The 24,989-nt window shown below is 38.7% G+C and overlaps 1 protein-coding gene across 1 annotated transcript in view; it reads left to right on the top strand.

Moving 5' to 3' along the window:
- Positions 1 to 24,989, top strand: part of LOC114350235 (polyhomeotic-like protein 3) — an 86,920-nt gene that overhangs the window by 6,602 nt on the left and 55,329 nt on the right. Inside the window, exons 2-4 of the mRNA XM_028300939.1 lie at positions 16,221 to 16,380; positions 17,589 to 17,747; positions 22,209 to 22,377. Of these exons, the coding sequence (XP_028156740.1) occupies positions 16,221 to 16,380; positions 17,589 to 17,747; positions 22,209 to 22,377 (488 nt within the window). The remainder of the gene's footprint in view (positions 1 to 16,220; positions 16,381 to 17,588; positions 17,748 to 22,208; positions 22,378 to 24,989) is intronic.

The following is a 24,989-nucleotide window of genomic DNA, read 5'->3' as shown; positions in this document are numbered from 1 at the left end:
TAGACATTACCATAACATATACATATCACACTTGAGAACGGAGTAAGTGAAGTATTAAATTACCATAAATACAAATCTGTAAAATTAGAGTCTTATTACATGCTCAAGTTTGCGTTAATGTAATGCTGTAACTGTGCGTGTGGGTATAACGTTAAATATAAGTTACAAATATCGTATTGTATCGTGCTCAACAGCCAATCAGATGAAGAAATAATTCTTAATGAAGCAGTCCACGCGCCCTGTATTACTGAAAAAGATACAGTGCGTCTCTCTCCTCTAGCATTGAGCGCAAAAACGAGAATGCTCTCAAATATACTAAAAGAGCTTTTAAGCTATCTTATATTTCGCAAATAATACGCCTAAAGAATAATTTCATGTCATTTTGACATTTTAAAATCTGAATATCTGTATTTTTATTAAACAAAAAATAGGTGTAAAGTTCATTTCACTCATATGCAGACGGAAAGGCTGCTAATACAACGACAAATTATAAATCTAAAACGACTATAATGACCTCAGACATCGCATAGTCGAGTGTAAACAGAGTCTAAAGTCTTTCGCCGCACCAAAACGGGTATCGGGTAAAAATTCGTCGTTCACAAGTCAAGGCGAAGGTCGTGTGGGTCGTGGGAGGGTCGCGGATGGCACGCTGATTCACCGGGCGCTAGTGTTGTGGACCATCGATGGTGAAACTATCGTAATTGACTGAAAATTTTGCGGGTATCGATAGTGCTATCGATAGTATCGCCATGTGTAATAGTATCGATACTCGATCCTTAATTTGGAACTCCTATATTATTCTGATTAATATCGTTCCTGTTCAATGACACTTTAACTTCCCGGGACAAAATTTACCTTTATTGATTGGGTTTTTATTGGCATCAAGCTGTAAATCCTGGCCTGCCTGGCTGAAGCGATGGCAACGAGAGGTGGGCATAAATAGTCCCGTTTCAGTATCGATAGTATTGCAAAATCTGTCAGAATTAACCAAAAACTATTGTTATCGATTGTTTTTGCTTAATGGTATTACAAATCACAATACTATCGATAGTCCTATCGATAATAATATTGCCTTTATCAATATAGTATTACTTAAAATGCCCTATCGGTACGGTACTATTGTGGACTGCGAAACTATCGATACTTTTGTTTTCGCCTTAGCCCTGGACTATCGACACAACACTACCGGGCCGGAGGTTGCGCACCTCTGACATTCAGCAGGAGTCGAGAGATCAACGTTTTATTTTTATGCAAATACAAGGAATCTAGTTTTAAGATCGGCCCGATTGTAATAAAAGCCTGAGAAATATGGCCGTGCATTAAGTTGATAAAGATTGCGTTGTTAATGAATATGTAAGGGCATTGTTGGGGCTGATAAGAATGCATTAAGGATGGGACGACCTTTTTTTAAAAGGATAATGTTATGACCTGGAGGTTCGCATACCGGGTACAACGCTATGTGGTTGCGGGTTCAAATTCCGCCGGGGGCAGTGTTAATGTACCTAAATAAGAATGATAATTTAATTTTATGCTCGGAGTTATAAGTATGTATGTTTCGTTATTATTCGCTTTGTTCTGCTTAGTTTACTTCTACAATTTATTCACGGGTATGATAATTATTTCATGTAAGTCATCGTAGCGCTAATGGCAAGTAGCGATAATTTTCTGAACCTAAGGCCATCTTTTAACAGTATTTGAACAGCCCTGAAACTAAAATAATTTAAAAAACTCAACTCTTTCTGTTTTCAAGGGCCCTAACTCAGAAGGCTTAGCAGTAAAACTAACTTTTAAACTAAAGTGCTAAAAGAGGTTTTAGAAATTTAAAATTTAACCCTTTCTCTGCTGTTTTCGAGGGCCCGGTCACATGCTAATACAGGTTAATTGCGATGCACCCGAGAAAAATACTCGCGAGGACGGAATTCTAATGCGCCATTCTTTCGCCTAAAGGTTTCTATGCTTTTTTATTCCATTGAAATCCTCAACACAATGTGGATAGAAATTCAATTTCTTCGTAGTGTTAGTTTGCGCTAAAACTAATATGTGTTTTATGGACTGAAGAGTATTTATGTATTTTACTCATACTCGTACATTAGGTACTCAACAAGCTTTTCTGCTGCTACAAATGCTGCGACTGAAACGCATTTTCAATAAAAACTTATTTAAATTCCACTTATCTTATTTACTTATAAAGTATCCGTTAATTTCAGTCTGAAAAAGCTTAAAATATTCTTCATACCTACTGAAAAAGTATAAATTTTTTCATACCTAGCAGAATGATCACTCATCTATCTTCACTCAACAATCACATCATCAATAGTATTCCAGTGCACATATCTTCATGTTACTGTCTGTCATACACACATTTCTAAGCCGATAGCTACCGTTCCACAAAAAGTAAGGCTGCCTATCCACTGGAGCTCAGCGAGGTAGCGGAGCGGTGAGCGAGGTAAAAATAGAACTGCATAAAACCTCCGCTCCTCTAGAGAGGACAGGCGTTTCGGACTAGTTTGAAATGTCATGCAAACCGGTAAGCGGAGCGGAGAAGCGGAGCAGGGAAATCAAATGACTTGTCACGTGCTCGCGACCTTACTCCGAGTACGGAAAAACGCAGTCAGCAACTCCACTCAGCAGATTTTTCGCTGCGCTACCTAGCTCCGCGTTTATGGACAGAAATCAGCAGCAGCAGTCCGAAATTCCAGTTACATACTTTCTCCGCTCCGCTAGCTAGCACCACGTTTATAGGCAGATGCGTCCGCAACTCCGCTCCACATTACTCCTTCACTCCGCTCCGCTACCTCGCTTCGCCCCCGTGGACAGGCAGCCTTACCCGAGACAAAACTCGTTCGGCTACGTCCGTATCTTTGGACCATATCTATGATCAATTAACAGCAACCCCGGCGTGTCACTCGCCAGTCGGAGGTCGGAAGAGGTCATATCACTTCTCCTCTTTTTAACTCGGAGAACTACTAATAACAAAACCGGCTGCGCAGGCTCAATCGATGGATTCCTTTGCCACTGTTAACTTAAAAGCTTGTATTGATTGATATTATTTTGGATTTTGGATCGTAGAATTTACCTAGTAAATTTAAATGGTGCGGTAGCCTCTAGACTCTTAAAATAAAGAAGATACCTAATTATATTAAAAATATTTCAAGATTCATTTAAAAACATATGAACTTTAAGCGCATCAATCGTAACAATTCCGCTGCCAAAGTCGATCTTGTTTCGTAAAGAATAAGCGATATCAATCTTTACATATCCGATGTACCTACGCTCGACCAACAAGACCTGAACAATTGAAGGCATATGTAGTAACTCGTGCGCAACAATAATGTCATTCTGTCTCAATTCTATGATGTCGTACTATGTCACAGAATCGAGGGCAAATGGTAGGAGGAGTTGTCGACAATACCGCGAACATAGGAAGGGTGTATTTAACATACTTGTGTAATATACACATTACACATATTCCGTACGTTATACGGTTAGTTTGCTTTGAGAATTGCCCACCTACGATGTCAAGGAAAGGTCTGTGAACCAAAAAAAGGGCGGCATCTTTTGGGTTACATATTTTACGCTCGATGCGTGAAAGGCATGTGGTTCGATTCTTGATTCGGTTAGGAGATTACTTCTTTTCGAATTAACTCTATTTGCTATGATTAGTCCGTTACTAATTTGAATTCAATCGATATGGAAATTGAAAAACGTGATCTCAAAAAATTATAAATGGAGGTCGACTATTTTCTAGTAAAAACTTTAAATCTTTTGCATCTATTTTACTCCAACTAGAAGTTTCTGGAAGAAAACATATTTAAAAATTTGATCTAGCGACTCGACCCGTGGACTAAGCTAAAAGTGCAAGCTGAAAGATTCGCAGAAAAAAAAAGATGATCTGATGATACAGTGCAGGTGCACATCAGACCATACACTTTTATCACAAAATGGTTTATCACAACTATTTAGCTAGCTGCTGTCGAGTGTACATCAAGATCAAACAGTTGTCCAAGTGCTTTGTGTCACGCGTCACGCTAACGAGCGGCCACGCGCCGTGTTTGCCACGCGCTGCGTGGGCGCACAGGAGGCGGGCTAGTTGACACAAGAGTTTGGCTTGACATTTAGACCTGTATTATGAAACCGAACTGAAGTCTTGGCTTTCTTTTCGAACAGTAGTATTACAGAATGAAGATTAAACTTGATCTAATTTCAAGCAGAGATTGACAGTTACACTCACGCCCGTATTCACTAATGATGCTTGCTTAAGTGAAGCAGCCAATCGAACGGTTCATGTATCAACCCTGTGCGTTCACGCGCATTGTATAAAGAACTCATAATGTTTGTGAATACGGGCGTAAGTCAATTTCTATTCTGTGATTGGTATTCGAAATGCCATAGGATAGATTGCACCATTTTCCTTTAGCTATAACAAACGTCAAAATTCTGTCAAACTCCATACAAAAACACAACTATTATTTACAGTTAAAGTAAGGTATTTTACTTGATGTGCCATCATCCGTCTCATTAAAAGAAGAGGCAAAAACATAAATTGATATTTAGATTCACATTTTATATGATTCACATTCATACTCTAGATCGCATGTATAAAAAATTCATTAATTGTAAAAGAACTTAGTACAATGAGTGTATCAGAATAAAAAGTCTGCGAACAGACGTGAAGTAAAAAAGAGACAAAAAAGCAGAGCTGATAAGTTTTGATTATCTCGAAGTTAAACACCTGGCCATAAGGTCAGAATGCGTAGGCGCAGGTGGCAGGACTAATGAAGAAACCTTGTTGATATCCCAAAAAAACACAGCGACGAATTCGTTTTATAGTTTAGTAAGTTAAATAATGACTATTTCTTGAAAGTTTGTACTAATTTACTGACAAAATATGACCTGTAGAGTTAATTCCCAAATTATTTGTATCACTTCTACGAGTACCTCTAAATCTTTTAAAATCCTCTTCTACAGTTAAGAATTCGGTATTTTTACTGCCAATAAAGTAGCAATATTCTCAAACAGTAGCCTACATCCAAATTCCATATAGGCAACTGTTATCAGTTTTACAACAGATCGTCTGCGAATCTATTTAATTTGCATATGAATTAAAATGCTCAATCATTGTGTTAGTGTATCCATGCGACTTCTAGTTGTCCTGCTTGTGTACGGTCAGCATCAACTGGGGGGTTACTCCCAAAATGTCATCCAAAATTTCGAATGTATCTATCCCTCTCACGCAAAGCGAGATGTTAGTATGAGCGACAGTGACAGACAGAACCGAAACTTCGTAAATGACGTTGTGGAGTGGGCTGGGTGACCGCTATCAGGCAGTCAATCCACCCCAACTGTTGTTGACTCTATAATGTTTGTTTATCTACCACCTGCGCGCGCGCCTGTGCAGGTTTACCTGTCGTATTGACTTCACAAGTTTTATACCGTAAAGAGAGTAGAGACGAATCACTGCGTTGAATAGAAAAGTTTAGAAATGGATTTTTGTGTCCCGAATGAGCTGTATGAATCAAACAAATACTCGTAATAATTAAGACAAAATGAAAAAACAAATGAAGAATGCCTAAAGACAGCGTCAAAATCTTTGCAACTGGCGACTCATAAAAAAGTAATTTAATCCAGTTTTTATCTCAATTATAAAAATCTTTATAAAGATTATTACTGGCCACTTCTTCGTGATTAAAAAACAAAAACAGTTCAGTAATTGATGTGTAATTAAACATTTTCTCTCGACTTTTCCTGCTGACGACACTTTTATTCAATACTCGTAGACATTGAATTCGCGCGAGGCATCAACTTTCTTTCCCGACACGTTCACGCGAACATCCTCAATAAAAATTCAGTTTCTAATAAGTCAAACGCGGCTTTACAGCCTCGATGCAGCTGCGCGAACGCATCTATGCGCTAGGATAACCAACATTCATAATAATACTTTAAAAAGTTTGTCCAGTCACTAAATAAAATCTGTGCAATGTGATTATGTGAATAAAGAAATGTCGTCTCCTACAATAGGGGGATATTTTGAAGTAAAAGGACTTAGGTACACTAAAAAGATTTTTTTTTTAATAAGGCGAACTATTACACGTTACAAAGAGTCGAGAACAATGATATTAAAGAACTATAGATATGTTACGTTCATAGAAATTACGATTTTAATCCGTGCCGAGCTATTCCAAATTGCACACATTGACAAATGTAACTGATAAGTGAAACAAAAGATACGAAATAGCACGCAAATGAAAGAGATAGCTATAGTTTTAACGATTCTGCACTAACTAATCTATGTCCGCAGCGCACGCATCCTTATCGCTCTAACGTCAAAACAAGATCGGTTTCTCTTTCTTAACTTGAACATGGCGCATGGCGTCTTGATTGTTTGCATAAATAATTGAAAATATAAATACCTACTAAATAATTTTGCATAATCACATGTGGTAAGATATCCCTTGTATTTTGTTTACTTTAGAGTCATAATTGGTACACTTTCGAAACACACACGATGGCATTTTTTATTTATTTTGGTAAGAACACAGGAACTTACGGTGTGGTACGCACGAGATTGCGCACGACGCAGGCCACACGAAGACTAAACACAAGACGTCCCAATTGGGACGTATTTGAGTATTCACAGCGCGAGCGCTTATAACATATCTGCTTTTGTTTTTATATATCATTGGTCGAGAACATACTAAAACCCCCTGGCAAACGACAATAGCCTTTAGAAGAAATTCACAAACTTTTTGCTTATGTACATATCTTGAATTTTGAGTTACATAAGTGTAATTTATTAATATAATGCTAATGCTAATACAAACATGAATTGTAATAGAGTGATGACTATAAATAATCAAGGAATAGCAATAAATAGTTCAACAAATAACGGGAGAAAAACAAATCCCACTGAAGCTGTAACACCTGGCCACCCTACTTCCCACCGGGGCAGCGCCAACACAAATATTGACGCTCTTAACCACCTGACGTTCAGTTAACGACTCGGAAAGGAATGCCCACATTGCCCACGGATTTCTGGACCCTCGACGGGAGAGCCCTCGAGTGTGGCCAAACGTTTGGTAAAACATTTGTTCAAGTCCAAAGTGTTTGGAGACGCAACCTCTTTGGACGGTGTCCCTTGGTTCCAGGAACTTTTTGTAGGGGTTTTTGTTATGTCGTCGTTACTCCCATTGACATCTTTTTACGAAGTCTTATTTTAGTCACTAAAATAACATTTAATTTTAAAAAGATTATAGTTTCTTGTTGAGAACATCACTAACTCAATACTGTGTCAACATTGCAAGGTTATTATTTAGCGATTGTACTTTTAACTGGATCTATTTATATCTTCATTTTACTTCTAAACAGAACATAATCAAGTTTCAACCGTAATTATTCCTTTAATAATTAAGTAATAATTTCTAACACTGTAGAAGACTATAATCCTGGCCCTGGCACATCATTATAAGCCTTCGATAATGTTAGTTTCATAATGATCGTTGCTAAGAAAATGGAACATAAATGCTTAATACTAACAATATGCTATCCTCTTAAAATAACCTTTTTAATGAACCAGTACTAAAATCTAGCAAAAAAGATAAAGTGTTTGTACTTAAAACGTGCCCTTTATGTTCTCGGCCGTAATCTCTACGAAAATTAACTTCTTCATTATTATTTTCTTTAATAGTGAGAAGTAGTTTTGCACTACCGTTACAGAAATTATGTCACACGTACGTTAGATAGCGTTTCGTTTATTGAATTTGAGGCACTAATTCGCTCCAGCCATAACTTCGCTCGTGTTAATTTTAAGCCTGTACTTTGGTTAATTGAAACGCAAAAACGATTTGCAGACTCGGTCTAACTATTTAACTATTGTATCGAAATCGTTTGATTTAACTTGATGTTAATAATAAGTTGGGAACTTAAAGATCTTACATATGGATGTCAAAGCTGTGTGATTCGTTTGACTATGATACGATTTCATGCTTCAATAAAAAACAGATTTTGATGTATTTTAGTTAAAAGAAAGATCATATTTATTTAGAAGGCTAGTAATCGACCTGAGTGCTAACTAAAAACTCGACTTACAAAGGTCATAAAATGACCACAATATACGGACTTTGTATATTAGAAATATTTTTTATTCGCACCTTCTTAAATAATCTTTCAATACATCTTTCATACTGTTACGAGTAAAAGCTAATACGTGTCATAATAGACAAATTGATTGTTCCATTTGTAACACAAAATAAATCATGGCGACCCTGGCCGGTAAGACAATGCCGTGCAGTTGTCGACAGCTGACAGTCGCGGTGACAGACCACTGGCTGACAGCTACACTTGCGCATGCGCAGGTTATATGCGCAACTAATCGATTACAACTGTCATTGCACTTTTTGTATAATGTAAGCTTTCAAAGCTTTGAAGGTTTGACACACCCTGATTAAAGTTTATTGGAGTAAATTATGAGGACGAATTTTTCTTATTGCTAGAAAAAAGTTTTGATAAAAAATATGCTTTTTGCATTTAATCAATTTGTCGCATCGCAAAACCCGACAGCCCGGTCCGTAAAAAGAAAAACATATCCTCATGACCTTCAAAAATAATAATCTTCCACGGAATCCACAAAAAGTCATCTCAAAATTGCTTCAAAAGGAACATGTCGTCTTTCCTTTTTCGTACAAAAGGCATCTTGTGACCTTTAACAATGGCTGACCGTACACCACTTAACCGTCTCCTCATGACAATCACGTACATGTGAACACATATTTGTGAACGGTACCAATCACTTAGGCAGTCTGTTTGGCAGACGTGCCGCCATTCGGGTCAGGTGCCAACGGTACCTCGCTTGACGATGCTGACCCTACCAGTTTGTGAATTGTGAGTTGTGTTGTGACCCAAGGGACGGGAGAGTAATTAGCGAGTATCACAAAGAGAAGAATTATTCAAGACAAGGTAATAGGTATTGTGGTAATACAGTAGACTAGCTGTGCCCGCGACTTCGTACGCGTAAAAACCCGTTTTCGCAACATTTTTCATTTTTGTTCAAATCAGACCGGTAGTTCCTGAGATTAGCGCGTTCAAGTAAACAAACAAACAAACAAACTCTTCTGCTTTATAATATTAGCATAGATGTTAAAATAGATACAGCGCAGCTTATCTCATCAGCAAAACTAATATTATGTACATTTTATAAATTACAATTTGGTTGATACACATTATGATGTTCCTAATTTTATTCGTTATCTTGGATTTAAATTGTCTTGCAATGGAAATGATTACAAATATATATATATTTTTTTTAAGAAATAAACAAACAATTATGTTGAGTTATTCTACAAACATTTAATTTTTAATTAACACTTCACACATGATTCAAAATAAGTTATAAATATCAAATATTGTTTTATTTTAAACGAAAAGTATAGACTCAGAGATGTATTTGTTGCTACGTTAATACATATTGTTTTGAGTCTACACTTGTTATTTTACTGTCCACGGTAATTTAGTGTCTTGACTTATCCCACACATGACCCGGCAAGTCACAAAACAATGTAGGTGTTAGTGCGTCGTTTACTACTGAGGTGCGGTGGGTCAATTGGGGCCCTGGCCCCTGGACTAGGCATGAAACTTAACACTCGTTCGACGGATACTACGAACATAAAGTACTGTCAGAATTCAGACTACTGATGTAAATACATAAAACACTGTGTATGGTGAGTGGCATTTAATAGGTAGGTCTCAAGATTCATAATTCCAAATTTAATCTAGAAGAAACCTTTTCGGTGTAAAGTTCAAAGTACATAAGGTAACTAAACAAATTACCACACGTGGATAAATTTTTCAAAACTTAAAAATCGTGGAAAACACATTTTATCCTTACTAACATATGTATGATTGTTCGTTTTTCCTAAATTAGCATAGTCATGTGTATGAATGATAAATATACGGCAGCTTATATGAACTTATAGGGAAAATTGCGTCTGTTTCACTTTTTTTTTTTTTAAATAATAGCAAAATCATAGTAAAAGTACTGTCGACAGCACACTATAAATTGTTGTTTAAAATTGTACCCTTTACATAAGAGAGCTTGATGAGCCGTTGACCGTGTATTACCACGCAAAAATACAAACTGCGAATATCCAAAAAGTAATCAATTTAAACTGCGAATATCAAAGACCAATGGACCAAAAGCCTTCAAATCGAGAGGTTCTCAGCCTGCGTCCGCGCACTAAATTTTGATACCCATGTGTCAAACGGGTCGACATGTTGCGTATCATAACGGGACGCGCTTCCTCTCGTTATATTACCAATTGATACATACTTAGGGCTGCCTCTACATCTTAATGCATATTTTCGGGTTTCTCGAGAACGTTAATTTAGTTATTGGCACACGTTATAATGTTTAAAAATTAATGTTGGATTAAATTTTTAATGATATAACATAAAAACGATTATTATTAGCGAAGGTCTGTTTATGCTTGTAAAAATTTTAAATGATTTCCAATCAAATATACGAAATTAGTTTTATAAAGTAATTTTGTGGAAATAAAAATACTTCTTACACTCAATATTTTATTAACCGACTTCTAGATTTACACTTGAACATAACAATTTTATTATTATTAGATTATAGATTATAAGTTCTTGATAAAATAATATTGACCGATTACTGCCCGTTTTACGACTGACTGACGCAGGCACAAAATAGTTAATTTACTCGTAAAACTAAAAGTAAATAAACGTGAAGTCGCCATCATCATTACGGCCCACACCCTCCCACTGATGAAATAATGTTTATTAGTAATTTATCCACATCCACAATCATATCAGTCCATGAATTTTAATTCCAGTCGTATCGCTGGTTTATTTAAAATTAGTTTGTACCTAATTTCTCATGTGATTTGTCAATTCATGGGTAAAATGTGGGTTGCCTATAGTTTGACGGCAACTTTTTTACTTTTCTTTAATCTTAGTACCATAGGATACGTGAGTAAATTTTTCGACCACTCTACATCTCATCAGGTCTAGCAATATGGACAAACGCTGTTTTTATATAAACCTGGTTTACCTACATCAGTGTTTTTCAACCTTTTTCATGACGCGACCCCCCTAGCATAAAAAAAAATTTTTGCGACCCGACCGTTCGCTTTTTTTCATGCCTTTTACGAAGATGTTATAGGGACCGAATTCTTCAATCTATACAACATTTATTCATTTGCATAATTAGATTTCGGATAAATCTAGCTTTAAAACTTTACTGTTTTTTTACTGAGGTAGTTTTTACGACCGCTCGCGACCCCCTATAGAGGCTTCGCGACCCCCCAGGGGGTCGCGACCCACAGGTTGATTATCACTGACCTACATAAACAAACTACCTACCTAAATAAAACAAATGTCTACCATATCGGGTTCATATTGTTTTCAGCCATAACGCTAGCGCAATGTAAAAGCGTACAGCGCCCTCTGTTAGCATGGCACGCAAAGCCTATCAAACCTCTTAGGCATTAAGCAAATGCATCAAAAGTGCTAACCCTAAAGATGACCCGATCATTTCGAGCCCGGAAGTCGTCGCTCATCACTCGCCATCATTTTCGATCACTTCCTCCGAAAATGGTAATTCTGTTTGATTTTAGCGAAATTAAAATATCTTCTCATGCCTATTTAACGTTTTTTCTCACATAAAATTAGCTCTACATTAATTTATGGCTACTATTTCTAGTAGAGTCGGTCGGTTTGACAAATGTCAAGATATATTATTTCCTTGACAGCTAGATGATTGTGGTTTTTAATGTACATTATATTGAGTGAATATTATTTGAAACCATACGGTCGATGTGTTATCATAATCTACCAATGCATTATTTATTTGATTGTAGTAGGTCAACGAGTAACATTTGAAAAAATATTAAATGTTTTATCTCTCGCTACAAGTTCTTTTATTATGATGATTGATATAGTCTTTCAATTGTTAAGTACTCGTACAATTTATAAAAGCTACCTAATTGCAAACACATCAACATTTAATTACAATAGTAAATTATTCGAATATAACTAATATCATGCCTCAAAATACGAGTAAGCAAAGCTTGTATACTGCTTACTTTATATGTTAGTAACTAAACAACTCATCTAATAAACATATAAATGCACATTACAATAATTTTCTGTATAAGATACTCGTTCCAAAACATTAAAATACAATCTCACAATAAAATAACTCAAATGTAAATTCTAATAATGACTCTATGAAAAAGTCACGATAGCTTAACTCATAATTTTGTAATATCAATATCTTTTATGCCAAGATTGCTATCGAATAACATAAATATCATACTTATGATTCCTACACCATAATACTTTTACTAACAATAACTTGACAAAAATTTGGAAACGTCAACGTATGTGGTCCCCCATAATAATATCATATAATAGCTTTATAAACTTCATAATATAGTTTTATATCGCATAGATATATGGCTATTATCGCCTACGTAGCACGTGCCCGGTATAGATAGAGAGTCCTACAAAACCAGTCGGTTTATAATAATATTCTCATAACATACCTAAGTTATGTTCAACATATTGTTGTGAACGAAAGGTGTTAATAAATTCTGCGGACAAAAGACTTAAAAGTACAAAGAAACACAGTTTAGGATTGTTACGTCGTGTTATTCAATATTGTGTGTTCTTTTACGCGGTTAATGTGTGTATTTACGAGTATCATGATAATTTATTTTTGAACAAAAACAATGGTAGTGCGTCATAGATTATACAGTTTAAACATTATTAAGGTTGTTATAAGTTGTAATTTAATCGACATTGACAGTGACAAGTTCAGAGTCCCTAGTAATATTTTAAGTACAACTGGTACAACCCACAGCAAAAGAAAGTATCATTGCCTAACATTAGGCAAGATCCCACTAGTTCACACGTTTCTTGAAAACATAGTTTGCAAATATCGTCGGCACTCTGATCTGCTAAAGCTCACAAAAACCGTCATGAATTACTTTTAATTTCTATGTAGATTTTATCTCTTACACATGGCAATAAGGCAGAATTATTAGCTCTATAAAGTCATCTTTAGGCCACAAAAAAGGCGACTATCGTATTACAATGTTGAACTGGCAACACCATAATAGGCTTGATTAATTACCTGTTTAGTTATCCGTGACAAGTAACAGCTCCGGTCACACGATATATCACCAGCGATTTACGCGTCACAACTTTAATATCGGAGTGACAGGCTTGCGTAAGCAAATGATAAACACCTGTGACATTTTAACTTGATATTTACATTATATTTCTGACGAGGAAAAGGTATCGGGGTTTAGAACTGGTTTTAATTTAATAAACTGTGCGGCACTTGAGGTATGTACGTGCGTAATAATCTTTATGGATCGGATAGTTCGACGTAGATGGTAAATTATAATAACTATTAGCTATTGGGTCAAGCAACGGCTTAATCAGACAAAGCTATTTGATGTAATAATGATTTGTTGTTTTAGTAGTAGAGGTAATTATATCTTGTTATATTTGCTTGTAGAGTTTTATTCTTCTCAACATATTAAGTAGGTACCTATAATAAGCTTTATTAAATAGATGCATTCTTGGGTGGAACATATCACTCTTGCCTTCAAAATGTCATAGTTAATGTAACTAGGAGGATAAAGTTACCAGCCAGCGAGTCTCAATCCTTCAAATCCAAATATTGTTTTACTAATTGATGATCCTCCCTTTGGTAACAAAGTGCTCGTTAATACAACTTGTAAACAATATTACAAATTGTTTTAAGGGTATTAATTCGGCTGTTATGTATCAAAGCTTGAGGCGCAACTAAAATATTACGAAATGGAATCATTGTCCAAATTGGCAGGGTCTCAAGTCCGCGTAAAGTACTACACCATAGACTATAATTTCCACTAACAAATTCTTCGTGCGTTCCGATTCACGACATTCAGCCTGATCATAAACAAAGTTCTTAGGTCAAACAAATGACGGAAGTGGAAGACGTGCCATCTCTGTCTATCCTTGGCTACGAATAGATACCGGAAGGCGGTTGGTATGCCTCGTGGTTGGCAGACGTGATATGGTTTAAAAGAACCGACGGTTAAGTTATCTCGTAAGTTAGCCCTTATTTGAATTATACATTTAAGATTGTATCTTTAGCCTTTAAGGCTGAATGAAAAATAAATATCCACGGCATCTCCATTCACAGCAAAGTTATATAAAATGAAGGATGTTTTTCTTGAATGCTCATAAGAGTTTCTTGATTTGGAAGAATGAGGGAATCGTCCGAAAAAAGAATACGAGCCGCATTTTTAAGGTCGTTCCATTACCGTAGTCTCTATTTACATTTAAATTTACTGTCCCCCAAAAGTCTTTAATGATTTTGACAATCGAAATATCGCTAGATTCATTACAATCAAGTAAAAGTCAAAGTAAATTTTAAAATTTATGTAAATCAGGATCTAGCGATCAATATAAAAAAACTAACTTGCCAAAATTATTCTACACTTTTGATTTATCACTGTCACATGTAGGCCTGCAATTTTACTCTTTTGCTATGATCTATAGTGCATAAACTATGAATATATTATATCTTAAGATGGCGCTCCGTGATTGGTGGAAAGTGTAACGTCGCGTTCCTGAGATGAAACGCGCCGCGATGCTATCGCGAACGTCGTGCGTACGCGCAGGTCGGCTGCGCATGATCTTTTGACGCTCTTGTAGGGGTCCGTAGGCAGAAATATTAATAAATAATTAATTATAGTGGATGTGAATAAATTTACGTGAGAAAAGGCTTGAGAATTTCATTACTTTGGTAATTAATGACAAAACATAATATAATACATTTACTCTACACATAAAATAATACATCTCTCACTCACAATGATCCAAACAAGAGGAAAAGAGCAGAAAAGCTCAGCTACACAGACTATCTTTCAATCTAGTCAACGAGAGAAGTGAAGAAAAGGGTAGAGATTTCCCTATTTCTTTCAATGGCCGTTAAAACTTAATAAGCTGAGTGTTAATTGTCGTTAAAGTTTTCCTCTATTTTGTGCAATTCATTGTTTTCTCCGACTTAATTTAGGAACTTTTAAATTATTTCTCTACTTCAAACTTCTTAGAAGAAAAATAGAAAATATTAGTAACTATTCAGAAAGTCTTATTCTTCACCTTGCATGTAACTTATCATTGATGTCGCACATCAGTTAATTTCTAGTTAAATGTAGGCATTTGCGGGCATTACAACGTACAACCGGATCGCGAAGGCCTTTACGGCGTTATTAATTGTTGGAGAAACGATGACATTTTTAATTCGCTGGAAAATGGATATTTTGCTTTAAATGGACATCAAACGCCCGCGATAATAAGCACTAGATATAGGCCAAGAGACATGGTCCGTAATTATTACAAAACACGAACTTTCTAATGTTAAAATAAATGTCGCACTATCTTTTATTATTCGGTCAATCATGTAAACCTTTAAACTCTAACTTTCCTTCTTAATTAAGGAATTATTTAACATCGGCTTTTGCTCGTAAAATCGATATACACCACTAATTACAGTCAATCACACACACAATTTCCTTTATTTATACGACTGTATGTCACAGTGTCAATCTAATTAAAATGCAACATAGCCAAGCTTTCCCAATTTCTATTCTGCACATACGAGCATAAAGGTAATTCGCTAATTCTCAGTGACAGTTTCATTGCATCTTTACTTCTTTTTTTTTTTTGAATGGTCATTTGAGTTTTAACAATTTATACTACCAATTACCCTTATCCCGCGTAACGAGATAAGGCAAGGCAGAAGAAGAAGAAGATTCTGCCAATATTAAGTAAGGGTGAAATAGGCATTATCTATTTTTTATTTATTTATTAGGAACGCGGAATTAAATATTAAACGTTTGGTCCTGAGAGCATTTTAGTGTCAGCGACGCCAAACTAACCCACAATTAAAATAAACCCCCTTATTAAAATTAATAGTTCTCTCAGTCACCATTGGAGCTAGATAATGCTTCAAAAACACCAACGCGTACAGATCGCCGGCGCGATCATAGGGAAATGACAGGTCGCAAGAACTGTTATGGGTGGTTGAAGCTTAACACATTTTGTGTTCTAGCTCGATTTTGCTGGTTTCATGGTATTTATTTCAAGAAAAGGTCCCAAATTGTATACTACCTACTCTTAAACTCTGTTCTCTTTGTCTCCAGGTGAAGGCGGCGGAGGCGGAGGCGGGGGCGGGGCGCGGCGCTGCGCGCGCGATGCCGCGGCGTCGCCCGCGCACGCGGCCACGCCGACGCCCGCGCCGCCCGCGCCGCAGCCGCAGGTCAAGAGCGAGCGGCTCAGCCCGCACGATTCCACAGCCTCCAGGTTAGAATACTTTTATAAAACTGGGAGAGGTGGGTATTTTCCCGTTTATGTGGTGACAATAAAAAAACACGCGGCCACGCCGACGCCCGCGCCGCCCGCGCCGCAGCCGCAGGTCAAGAGCGAGCGGCTCAGCCCGCACGATTCCACAGCCTCCAGGTGAGATTACTCTTTCCAAAAGTTCGTTTGTTCGTTCGTTCATTTCAGCCGAAAGACGTCCACTGCTGGACAAATGCCTCCCCCAAGGATTTCCACAAAGACCGGTTATGCGCCGCTCGCATCCAGGCACCTCCCGCGACCCTCACCAGATCGTCGGTCCACCTAGTGGGAGGCCTGCCACACTACGTCTTCCGGCTCGTGGTCGCCACTTATCAAAATTTTGTATCTATATGGTAACAAACTAAATACAAAAACACGAGTTGACGCCGCGCCCGCACCTCTGCAGCCGTATCAAGAGCGAGCGGCTCCGCCCGCACGATTCCACAGCCTTCAGGTGAGATTCGTTCGTTCATTTCAGCCTAATGACGACCACTGCTGGCCAAATAATTTCCACAACGATCGGTAAAGGTCGCGGGTTGTACCTGGATACGCGCAACATAAGGCCAGGTGATATTAAATGTTACAAAAGAAAAAAAGAACGTTTATTTGGTACCTGGTGACAAATTAAATAAAACAATAAACGTAGAGACCTTCAAATAATAAATGGGCACAACAAAAGCGAGCTTAGCTTTCATTAAACAAAGAGCTGAGAATGACCATCTGTTGAGCTTTTAGACAATTGTTGTACTTATCCACAAAAAAAACTATTCTTTCGTTTGTCAAAGCTAAATTGGGATCCTAAACTTTTTAGGTTCAATCAGCAGCAGCAATTTAGGAAGCTGTGTAACAATTTACAGTTATTCAGCTGTAACGCTCAAGGTAGTATCGCAAATAAATCAATAGGCAAAATGATAATCGTATTAATATGGTTGTTTACTGGCAAAAAAATATATTCTACAAATAGGCTATTTAAAAGCGCTTTTAGGCGTCCCAGTTTTACTTTGCTTCAGGACAATCACCTATACCTTACTGTCAGACTTTTAATGACATGTCAGTTATGCTGACCCTTTGTCCTTTGTCCCTCAAGGCTGCATCTCGCTATACACAATTTCAATCAACTTTTAAGACTAGCTATTCAAAATCAAAGGGTCTCAACAGCAATCCCTCCGCAGATCCCGCAGCGTGACGCCATCGACGTCGTCATACCCGGGCACGCCGCCGGAGCGCGGCAGCCCGCACGCGCCGCAGCCGGCGCCGGCGCACCCGCCGCGCAACTACTCCGACATCATGCGCTCGCTGGCGGCGCGGTACAACGCGCACCCCAACAACGAGTGAGTAGCGAACGAGCTATGTTCTTTGGGTCTTAAGACAATGCAATAAGATTCATAATAGCGTGGCAAAAACTTCAGAACATGGACATCATCAGGCTATAGAAGACTGTAGGGCATTGTTAGCCAGTTAGAGTCCCCTGCACTACACAAACAAAATAGAAAAGTAGAACTATGAAGTCCGGTCGCCGAGCACGTAGAAATTTGGTCCAATGACCCCAAGCTACCTATCTTTATCGCTCGCGCGTTATTATATTGCTGCCGGTGCCGGCGCATCCGCCGTGCAACTACTCCGACATCATGCGCTCGCTGGCGGCGCGGTACAACGCGCACCCCAACAACGAGTGAGTAGCAAACGAGCTATGTTCTTTGGGCCTTAAGACAATGCAATAAGATTCATAATAGCGTGGTAAGAACGTTCCACGCGCCGCAGCCGGCGCCGGCGCACCCGCCGCGCAACTACTCCGACATCATGCGCTCGCTGGCGGCGCGGTACAACGCGCACCCCAACAACGAGTGAGTAGCAAACGAGCTATGTTCTTTGGGCCTTAAGACAATGCAATAAGATTCATAATAGCGCAGTAAGAACGTTCCTCGCGCCGCAGCCGGCGCCGGCGCACCCGCCGCGCAACTACTCCGACATCATGCGCTCGCTGGCGGCGCGGTACAATGCGCACCCCAACAACGAGTGAGTAGAACCACAAAATAGAAAAGTAGAACTATGAAGTCCGGTCGCCGAGCACGTAGAATTTCGTCCAATGACCCCAAGCTACCTATCCTTATCGCTCGCGCGTTATTATATTGCTGCCGGCGCCGGCGCACCCGCCGCGCAACTACTCCGACATCATGCGCTCGCTGGCGGCGCGGTACAACGCGCACCCCAACAACGAGTGAGTAGAACCACAAAATAGAAAAGTAGAAGTCGAAGTCCGGTCGCTGAGCACGTAGAATTTCGTCCAATGACCCCAAGCTACCTATCCTTATCGCTCGCGCGTTATTATATTGCTGCCGGCGCCAGCGCACCCGCCGCGCAACTACTCCGACATCATGCGCTCGCTGGCGGCGCGGTACAACGCGCACCCCAACAACGAGTGAGTAGCAAACGAGCTATGTTCTTTGGGTCTTAAGACAATGCAATAAGATTCAAAATAGCGTGGCAAGGATGTTCCAAAAACTGCAACATAGGTATACATCATCAGACTACAGGAGACTGCAGGGCATTAGCCAGTTCGAGTCCCCCGCACTAGCGTTCTTTTTTTTATTTTGAGCGTCGGCTAGTTAAAATCTTTCACCATTTTTGGATCTTAAGACAATGTAATAAAATCCAAAATAGCGTGGTAAGGACGTTCCTCGCAACGCAGCCGGCGCCGGCGCACCCGCCGCGCAACTACTCCAACATCATGCGCTCGCTGGCTGCGCGGTACAACGCGCACCCCAACAACGAGTGAGTAGAACTAAATAGGTAGTAAAGCCCAGCCTAAAATGCGCGCTACGATATAATCTTATCGTTGATTGACGACAAATGTATGGACTTATCGTCGAAAATCGATACAATTCCTCGATAAAACAATAGGCGCGCATCCTAGGTTAACTATTAACTACTTCAACAAAGATTAAGCGAACGTGCAAGGTTTGGATACTCTAACAACGCACTCGTTGTGAGTGAGTTCTAGACTTCATCAGGCTACCGGAATCTATAGTTATAATACCTTATGTTCAGAAGAAAATGCAAGAAACTAAATTCAGTTCAGTGAGTGGTATTTAGTAGCTGGAAATAACTCATTTATATAGCTTTCAGAATATAGCCCGTACATCAAATTTTGCCAGCTTAAAAAAATGATCTATCGTGTAAAAAAAATTAATCAAGCTCTAGGACTACATTCCCAGAATACTCTTGAACAGCCTTGCAACTCCATGTTTGCTCCTGAGGTGCCATAATTATTTACGGTTCTGGGATATTCCTTGTACTCATATAAATTAGGTAACCTGTTCATAATATTTTCTAGTAATTTTAGGTAAGCTACATGATGCTACTAAGGGATATTCATGAGACTTTCCTTGCTTCATGGTACTTACATATTTTATTATGCTCAGTTTGATGAAATCACTATAATTTAACAAACTCAACGCTGTTTAGTTTATACTATCCAGAATATTTGAATATTACAGAAGACACTTGTGTCCAACGCGAGATTAAAATTTCAAATTCATGTAAAATATTCATACACAATGTCCATAACTTAAAATTTTCATCTCCATGCTAATAGATCCGAAGTTCCGACCCTACGTGTGTAATCATTCGTGAAAATGACACCGTAACTTAAAATAAAATGGCTTTATGCATATTCATACAATTGAGTCTTAAATTATTTTTAATCCGCTAAGGAAGTTTTGAATCACTGTCATATCCGAATAGTTGTCGTAACCGAATATCGATTGGGCGGTTCACACGGTCTCGGTGTCACAGCACTACGACCCGCGGTCACCGACCGGCTAGTGATGGCCACCAATTAGCATATTAATCGATTCGATAAGTTACGTTTAGTCGACAAATTTACATGATTCGTGAGAACCTGTGTTCTCCGCGTGAACTTATGTTATATTAATGAATTGCTCATCACGGTTCGGTCTTCGACCTCGGCCATTGGGATTATCGATGCTTCACAGGCGTCTAGGCGCCGGTTCTGTTTTGACACACGCCGACGGGGAGCCTGTGTGTATCGGCCGTAAATTGCCATCTTTATATCAAAAAATCTGTTTCGATCAAATTAAAGAAACACCATCAAATTGTTGATTCGTATGGTAATCGAACGTAGAACGCGATAGAAATTATATAACAAGCACCTGACTGTTACCCAATTAAAAAAATAAACGGTGTTTCCAATTTCATTCATCATATCAATACCAACTTCTATAATCAAAGTTAAAAAAGCTCAATTAATCAGCGATTCATTAAAATTTTATTGAAAACACTTATTTAAAGCTTTTGAAAGCGCCGAAGTCGTTTTGGCCAATTTAAATCTATTATAACAATAACTTTACTAATTTGATTCCGATACATTACCAATTAATAAATCATAAACATTGTATTTTATTGGGCATCAGATATTCACAGCTTCCATTTAATTAACAATACGAAGTAATTTAGTAATTATTTTAAATTCACCTTTAGCTGTTATGCTATTCGGAGCAAAATTATGTCTCAATAATTGGATTGGATCGTAAATTATTATCAAACAAATAAATATATCAGTTCGTTAAAGGTTAATTCGAAAAGCTGGCTCTATCTACATTTACCAATATCCTTGTTTCAGTCCATTTGAAAACAGAAGTGATATTATTGCAATTAAATATAATGGGCAACACACCTAAACGTTAAAATATAACTGTAGATAACGTAACTAAACTGTCATATTTATTAGGAAATAAACTCAACACAAAATAATTTAAACTTTACGAAGCACGTGAAACCAAAAGGCCTAAATTGTGCCTAAACTTCTAAATGCAATCTAAATCCAGTTTATTGTTGAAAACCGTGAATGCGTTTCCAAGGCTATAGTATTGGCGTAAAAACGATTTGCCTTGCTATAATTATGTCGCACCCTTAATAATGAATGGGCACAACTCCAAAATTAAGTTTTTTGGGAAAAGCCNTGGAAGGGACACAAAATGTAGAACTCTTGTATCTGATCATTGTTTTCGATTTCTGTGAAAGCCATCTTGTAGAACATACGAAAATGTGCCTCTCTAGTACAAAAAGTAAAAAACCAAAAATTTTGAGTTGTGCCCCTATATTATTAAGGGTGCGATGTGTAGTTTAGGAAATAAAAAGAATGTTCTTTTTCAAATTTTAAACGTTATAGCAATAAAGCTATAAAAAATTCAAATCAAATTTAAATCTTTTATTAAATCAAATAAGCTCAATAGCTTTGTTTAAGCACACATAACATAATACTGTTTGAGTAAAAGTAGAACTTTGAGCTTTTGAAAACAGAAGCCAATGATATTGAGGACGACAGAATTTGAATTGGAAATCTTTGATAAGCCTATTTATTTGTCTTGGACTTTTACCGTACTTTATTTACAAGAAACGCCGGTAAATGCCGATACTGATAACATCAGCGATGAGACTGAAAACTTAATAGATCTTCAAACGCGACATTTATCATGTTGCTATGAGTAAAGACAAAAACAAACTGTAGCTCATGTATAGATCGTTTTATTAACGCTCGGATTGCTCGGATCAAACTCCCCGCACCCCGCGCTTCCCTCGACCAAATATTGATGAGGCGCGTCTTCGTGGATGAAAGGGTAGAGATTACCTTTTTGGCCAAAAACGGCGCAAATATGGCTAGACACGGTACTTCTACTACGTTATTCCCAGTTTCAAATGTTATGGAACGCCCAAGTATTAAATAATAAAAAAAGTATTCTGAGGTCTTCTAACCCCCATTTCTCTTCCAGCTACTTCCACCGCATGAATGGTTTCGTGGAGGCGCGCGCGGCGCCGTCGCCCGCGCAGGACGCGACCGACGCGCCGCTCGGCGGCCTCTTCACGAAACTAGCCACGCAGCAGGGCGGGCCTCCGCGGCTGCCGGCTTTCCCTGTTATGCTGGACATGAGCTCTACTAAGGTAAGTAATAAGCTATGTGACTAGGATAAGAGGTTATATTTGAGTTGCAGCAACTGAGGTCACAAAGATGAGCGGTACGGGACTATTCTCAACTCTCGTTCCCACCGCTGGAACTCCTGTTTAGGCAGGATCTACAGCTTGACCGCCAATAAAAACCAACCAGTGAAGGTCAAGTCACACAATAGCCAATAATCTCGGTGTCGGACTGGCCGAATTGAGATCCGAGGAACGCGGGTTTGACCCAGTCACCGCTAAACTGTTGTGGTGAACCTACTCGTAACAAAAGCATATGAGGGGTTAACAGGACTCTTCTAATCCCAACTAATATTATAAATGCGAAAGTAACTCTGTCTGTCTGTCTGTCTGTCTGTCTGTTACGCTTTCCCGCTTAAACCTCGCAACCGATTTTGATGAAATTTAGCATAGAGATAGTTTGAGTCCCGGGAAAGAACATAGGATAGTTTTTATCCCGGTTTTTGAAACAGGGACGCGCGCGATAAAGTTTTTCTGTGACAGACAAAATTCCACGCGGGCGAAGCCGCGGGCGGAAAGCTAGTTTCAAAGGGTTGACAAAAATATTAAAATTGTCCAACTTGCACCCCTCGCTCTCAAGCGGTAATAGGGTTGGCTACTATCTCAACCACCAAAAACACAACAGCATAACAGCAATGACCTCTCACAGTTCTAATCTTCTACTTAAGACCTGCTCGGTGTAATAACAATTATGGCACGCTCTATGATTTTTTCCAGATTGTAAATTACGGCTCGGACCAGTTTGATAAAAAGTTGTAATTATTAATTACAAACGTGTAATGAATCAGACGTCTTTTGTTTATTGAATGAGTCTCGCTCGGTCGAACGGAGCGTTTTTGCTGAAATGTGCGTCTACCTGAATTTGTAAAACTATTAGCTGAATAAAGATGAACCCTTACCCTTACTAGGATAACTTTGAGTAATACTTTTAAAAATCCTACCAAGAATATTACCGTATGTAACTGTTTCTTCACGATTGACCTGAGCAGCTTATTAGAAAATTTGTCTCAATTTGTTGATAGCTCTACCCAAAATTACCAAAGAAACTATGGGAATATGAACACAATTCATATTCACAGTTGACCCGCGTTGCGTGCGCTGTATAGCAGGATGTCCATAATCAGTGTAAGCTATTGTAAAACAGATCATTAAAATTAACCTCCAAAAACTAAAAATACTTAATATTCCGAGCAGTATTACTTATTCATCGTTAAGTAACATTGTGCGTTACTTACAAGGCCACTGCCCCTATGAAACAATTTACGGTCAGCTAAGTTTTCGTTTCAAAAGAAGCACATTTGAAATTCATATTAATTACGAACACAAGTGCTCACTGACCTTCCTGTTTTAATTATACATCATCCACCGTTTCATAGTTCACGGCTGTGATTAAAATGTCTCGAACGCTCGTAATATTCATAACGCGTTATCGCGGCGCGCATCTTCATCGGGCGCTCGTTTATGTTAATTTGTGCCTCTTTAAAATCATAATGCGCGGTGAGCAGGCCGTTTCCTTTCGAGTAATAATGAAGGCAATTAAATCTGATAAGGCCCACGACCTTTACACTTCCTCCGGCAGCTAGATAAGGTAGAGAGAGTGTTAATTGCGCGGGCTCGTTGCGCACAATCGCGGGCAACGCGCCCCGCCCACCGCCCGCGAGACCGACTCGACTCTCCACTGTAAAAGGAACTGGAGCTGCACTAATTGGCCACGGCACGCGCCGCGCATGCGCCCCGCGACACGATAGTGATGGGATGTGAAATCGAAACAACTCCACTCTAAATTAGTCGACTTTTTGCACTCCACTGCAGAGATGCGGATATTGCAACCGTCACAGTTATTCCGTAGCGTTACCAATAAAATCTAGAAACGCAGACTCTCGGAGTGCAGCAGTAAACACGTGATCGCGGTTCGCTGAACCTGATTTGTAACGTTTCTATTTTGTAAATGACACTTATGGTATTACAGTTCGCGGGCCGCGCATTGAGTTCGGTTTCAATTTATGTTTTGTCTGGGCCATAAATAGTAATTTAAATTTATTTTCGCCTATAAAGAGAAACAGGAGCGAGGCGGAAATAAATCGTGAGATTTATAGAGGTGGCTCTGCTTCAGCAGGTGCGCGCGCACGCGCTCGCCGTGTTCATTTCACGCGCGCGCGCCTCCGTCTGAATTTTATTCAGAATTACCCTGCATTCGCCTTTTTAGTGCTTGTGGCAATTAAAAAAGATAGATTGCAATTTGACCCGCGGGCGGCGAGCGTGACGGCTCGGAACGTTATTATGATGAATGCTCGCCACTTACGATCCGAGAGTGCTCTCGATCAGATAATGGCCGCTGGCGCGCCTTTCATGTTTGCTTAACACTGGTACTCTATGCCACTTGATGGGCTTCTGAGTAATTGAGTTTTTAAATGCCAAACTGCGTTGAGCATGGTATTCAAACTTATTGTTATCATGGCTTAACTAATATTTCAGATGGTATCTACGGTTTATCTTTACTTTAACATCCGTTACGCAAACACGTCTGTGTTAATAGTTGTTTATTTTTGTCTGGGATAGGCACTCCACTGTCGTAACTG

This window comes from Ostrinia furnacalis, unplaced genomic scaffold, assembly GCF_004193835.3.
Source record: "Ostrinia furnacalis isolate ACB-3 unplaced genomic scaffold, ASM419383v2 OfSCF0831, whole genome shotgun sequence".
Lineage (NCBI taxonomy): Eukaryota > Metazoa > Arthropoda > Insecta > Lepidoptera > Crambidae > Ostrinia > Ostrinia furnacalis.
Note: the sequence above shows the minus strand (reverse complement) of the source record. Positions and strands in the feature narration are given on the sequence as shown.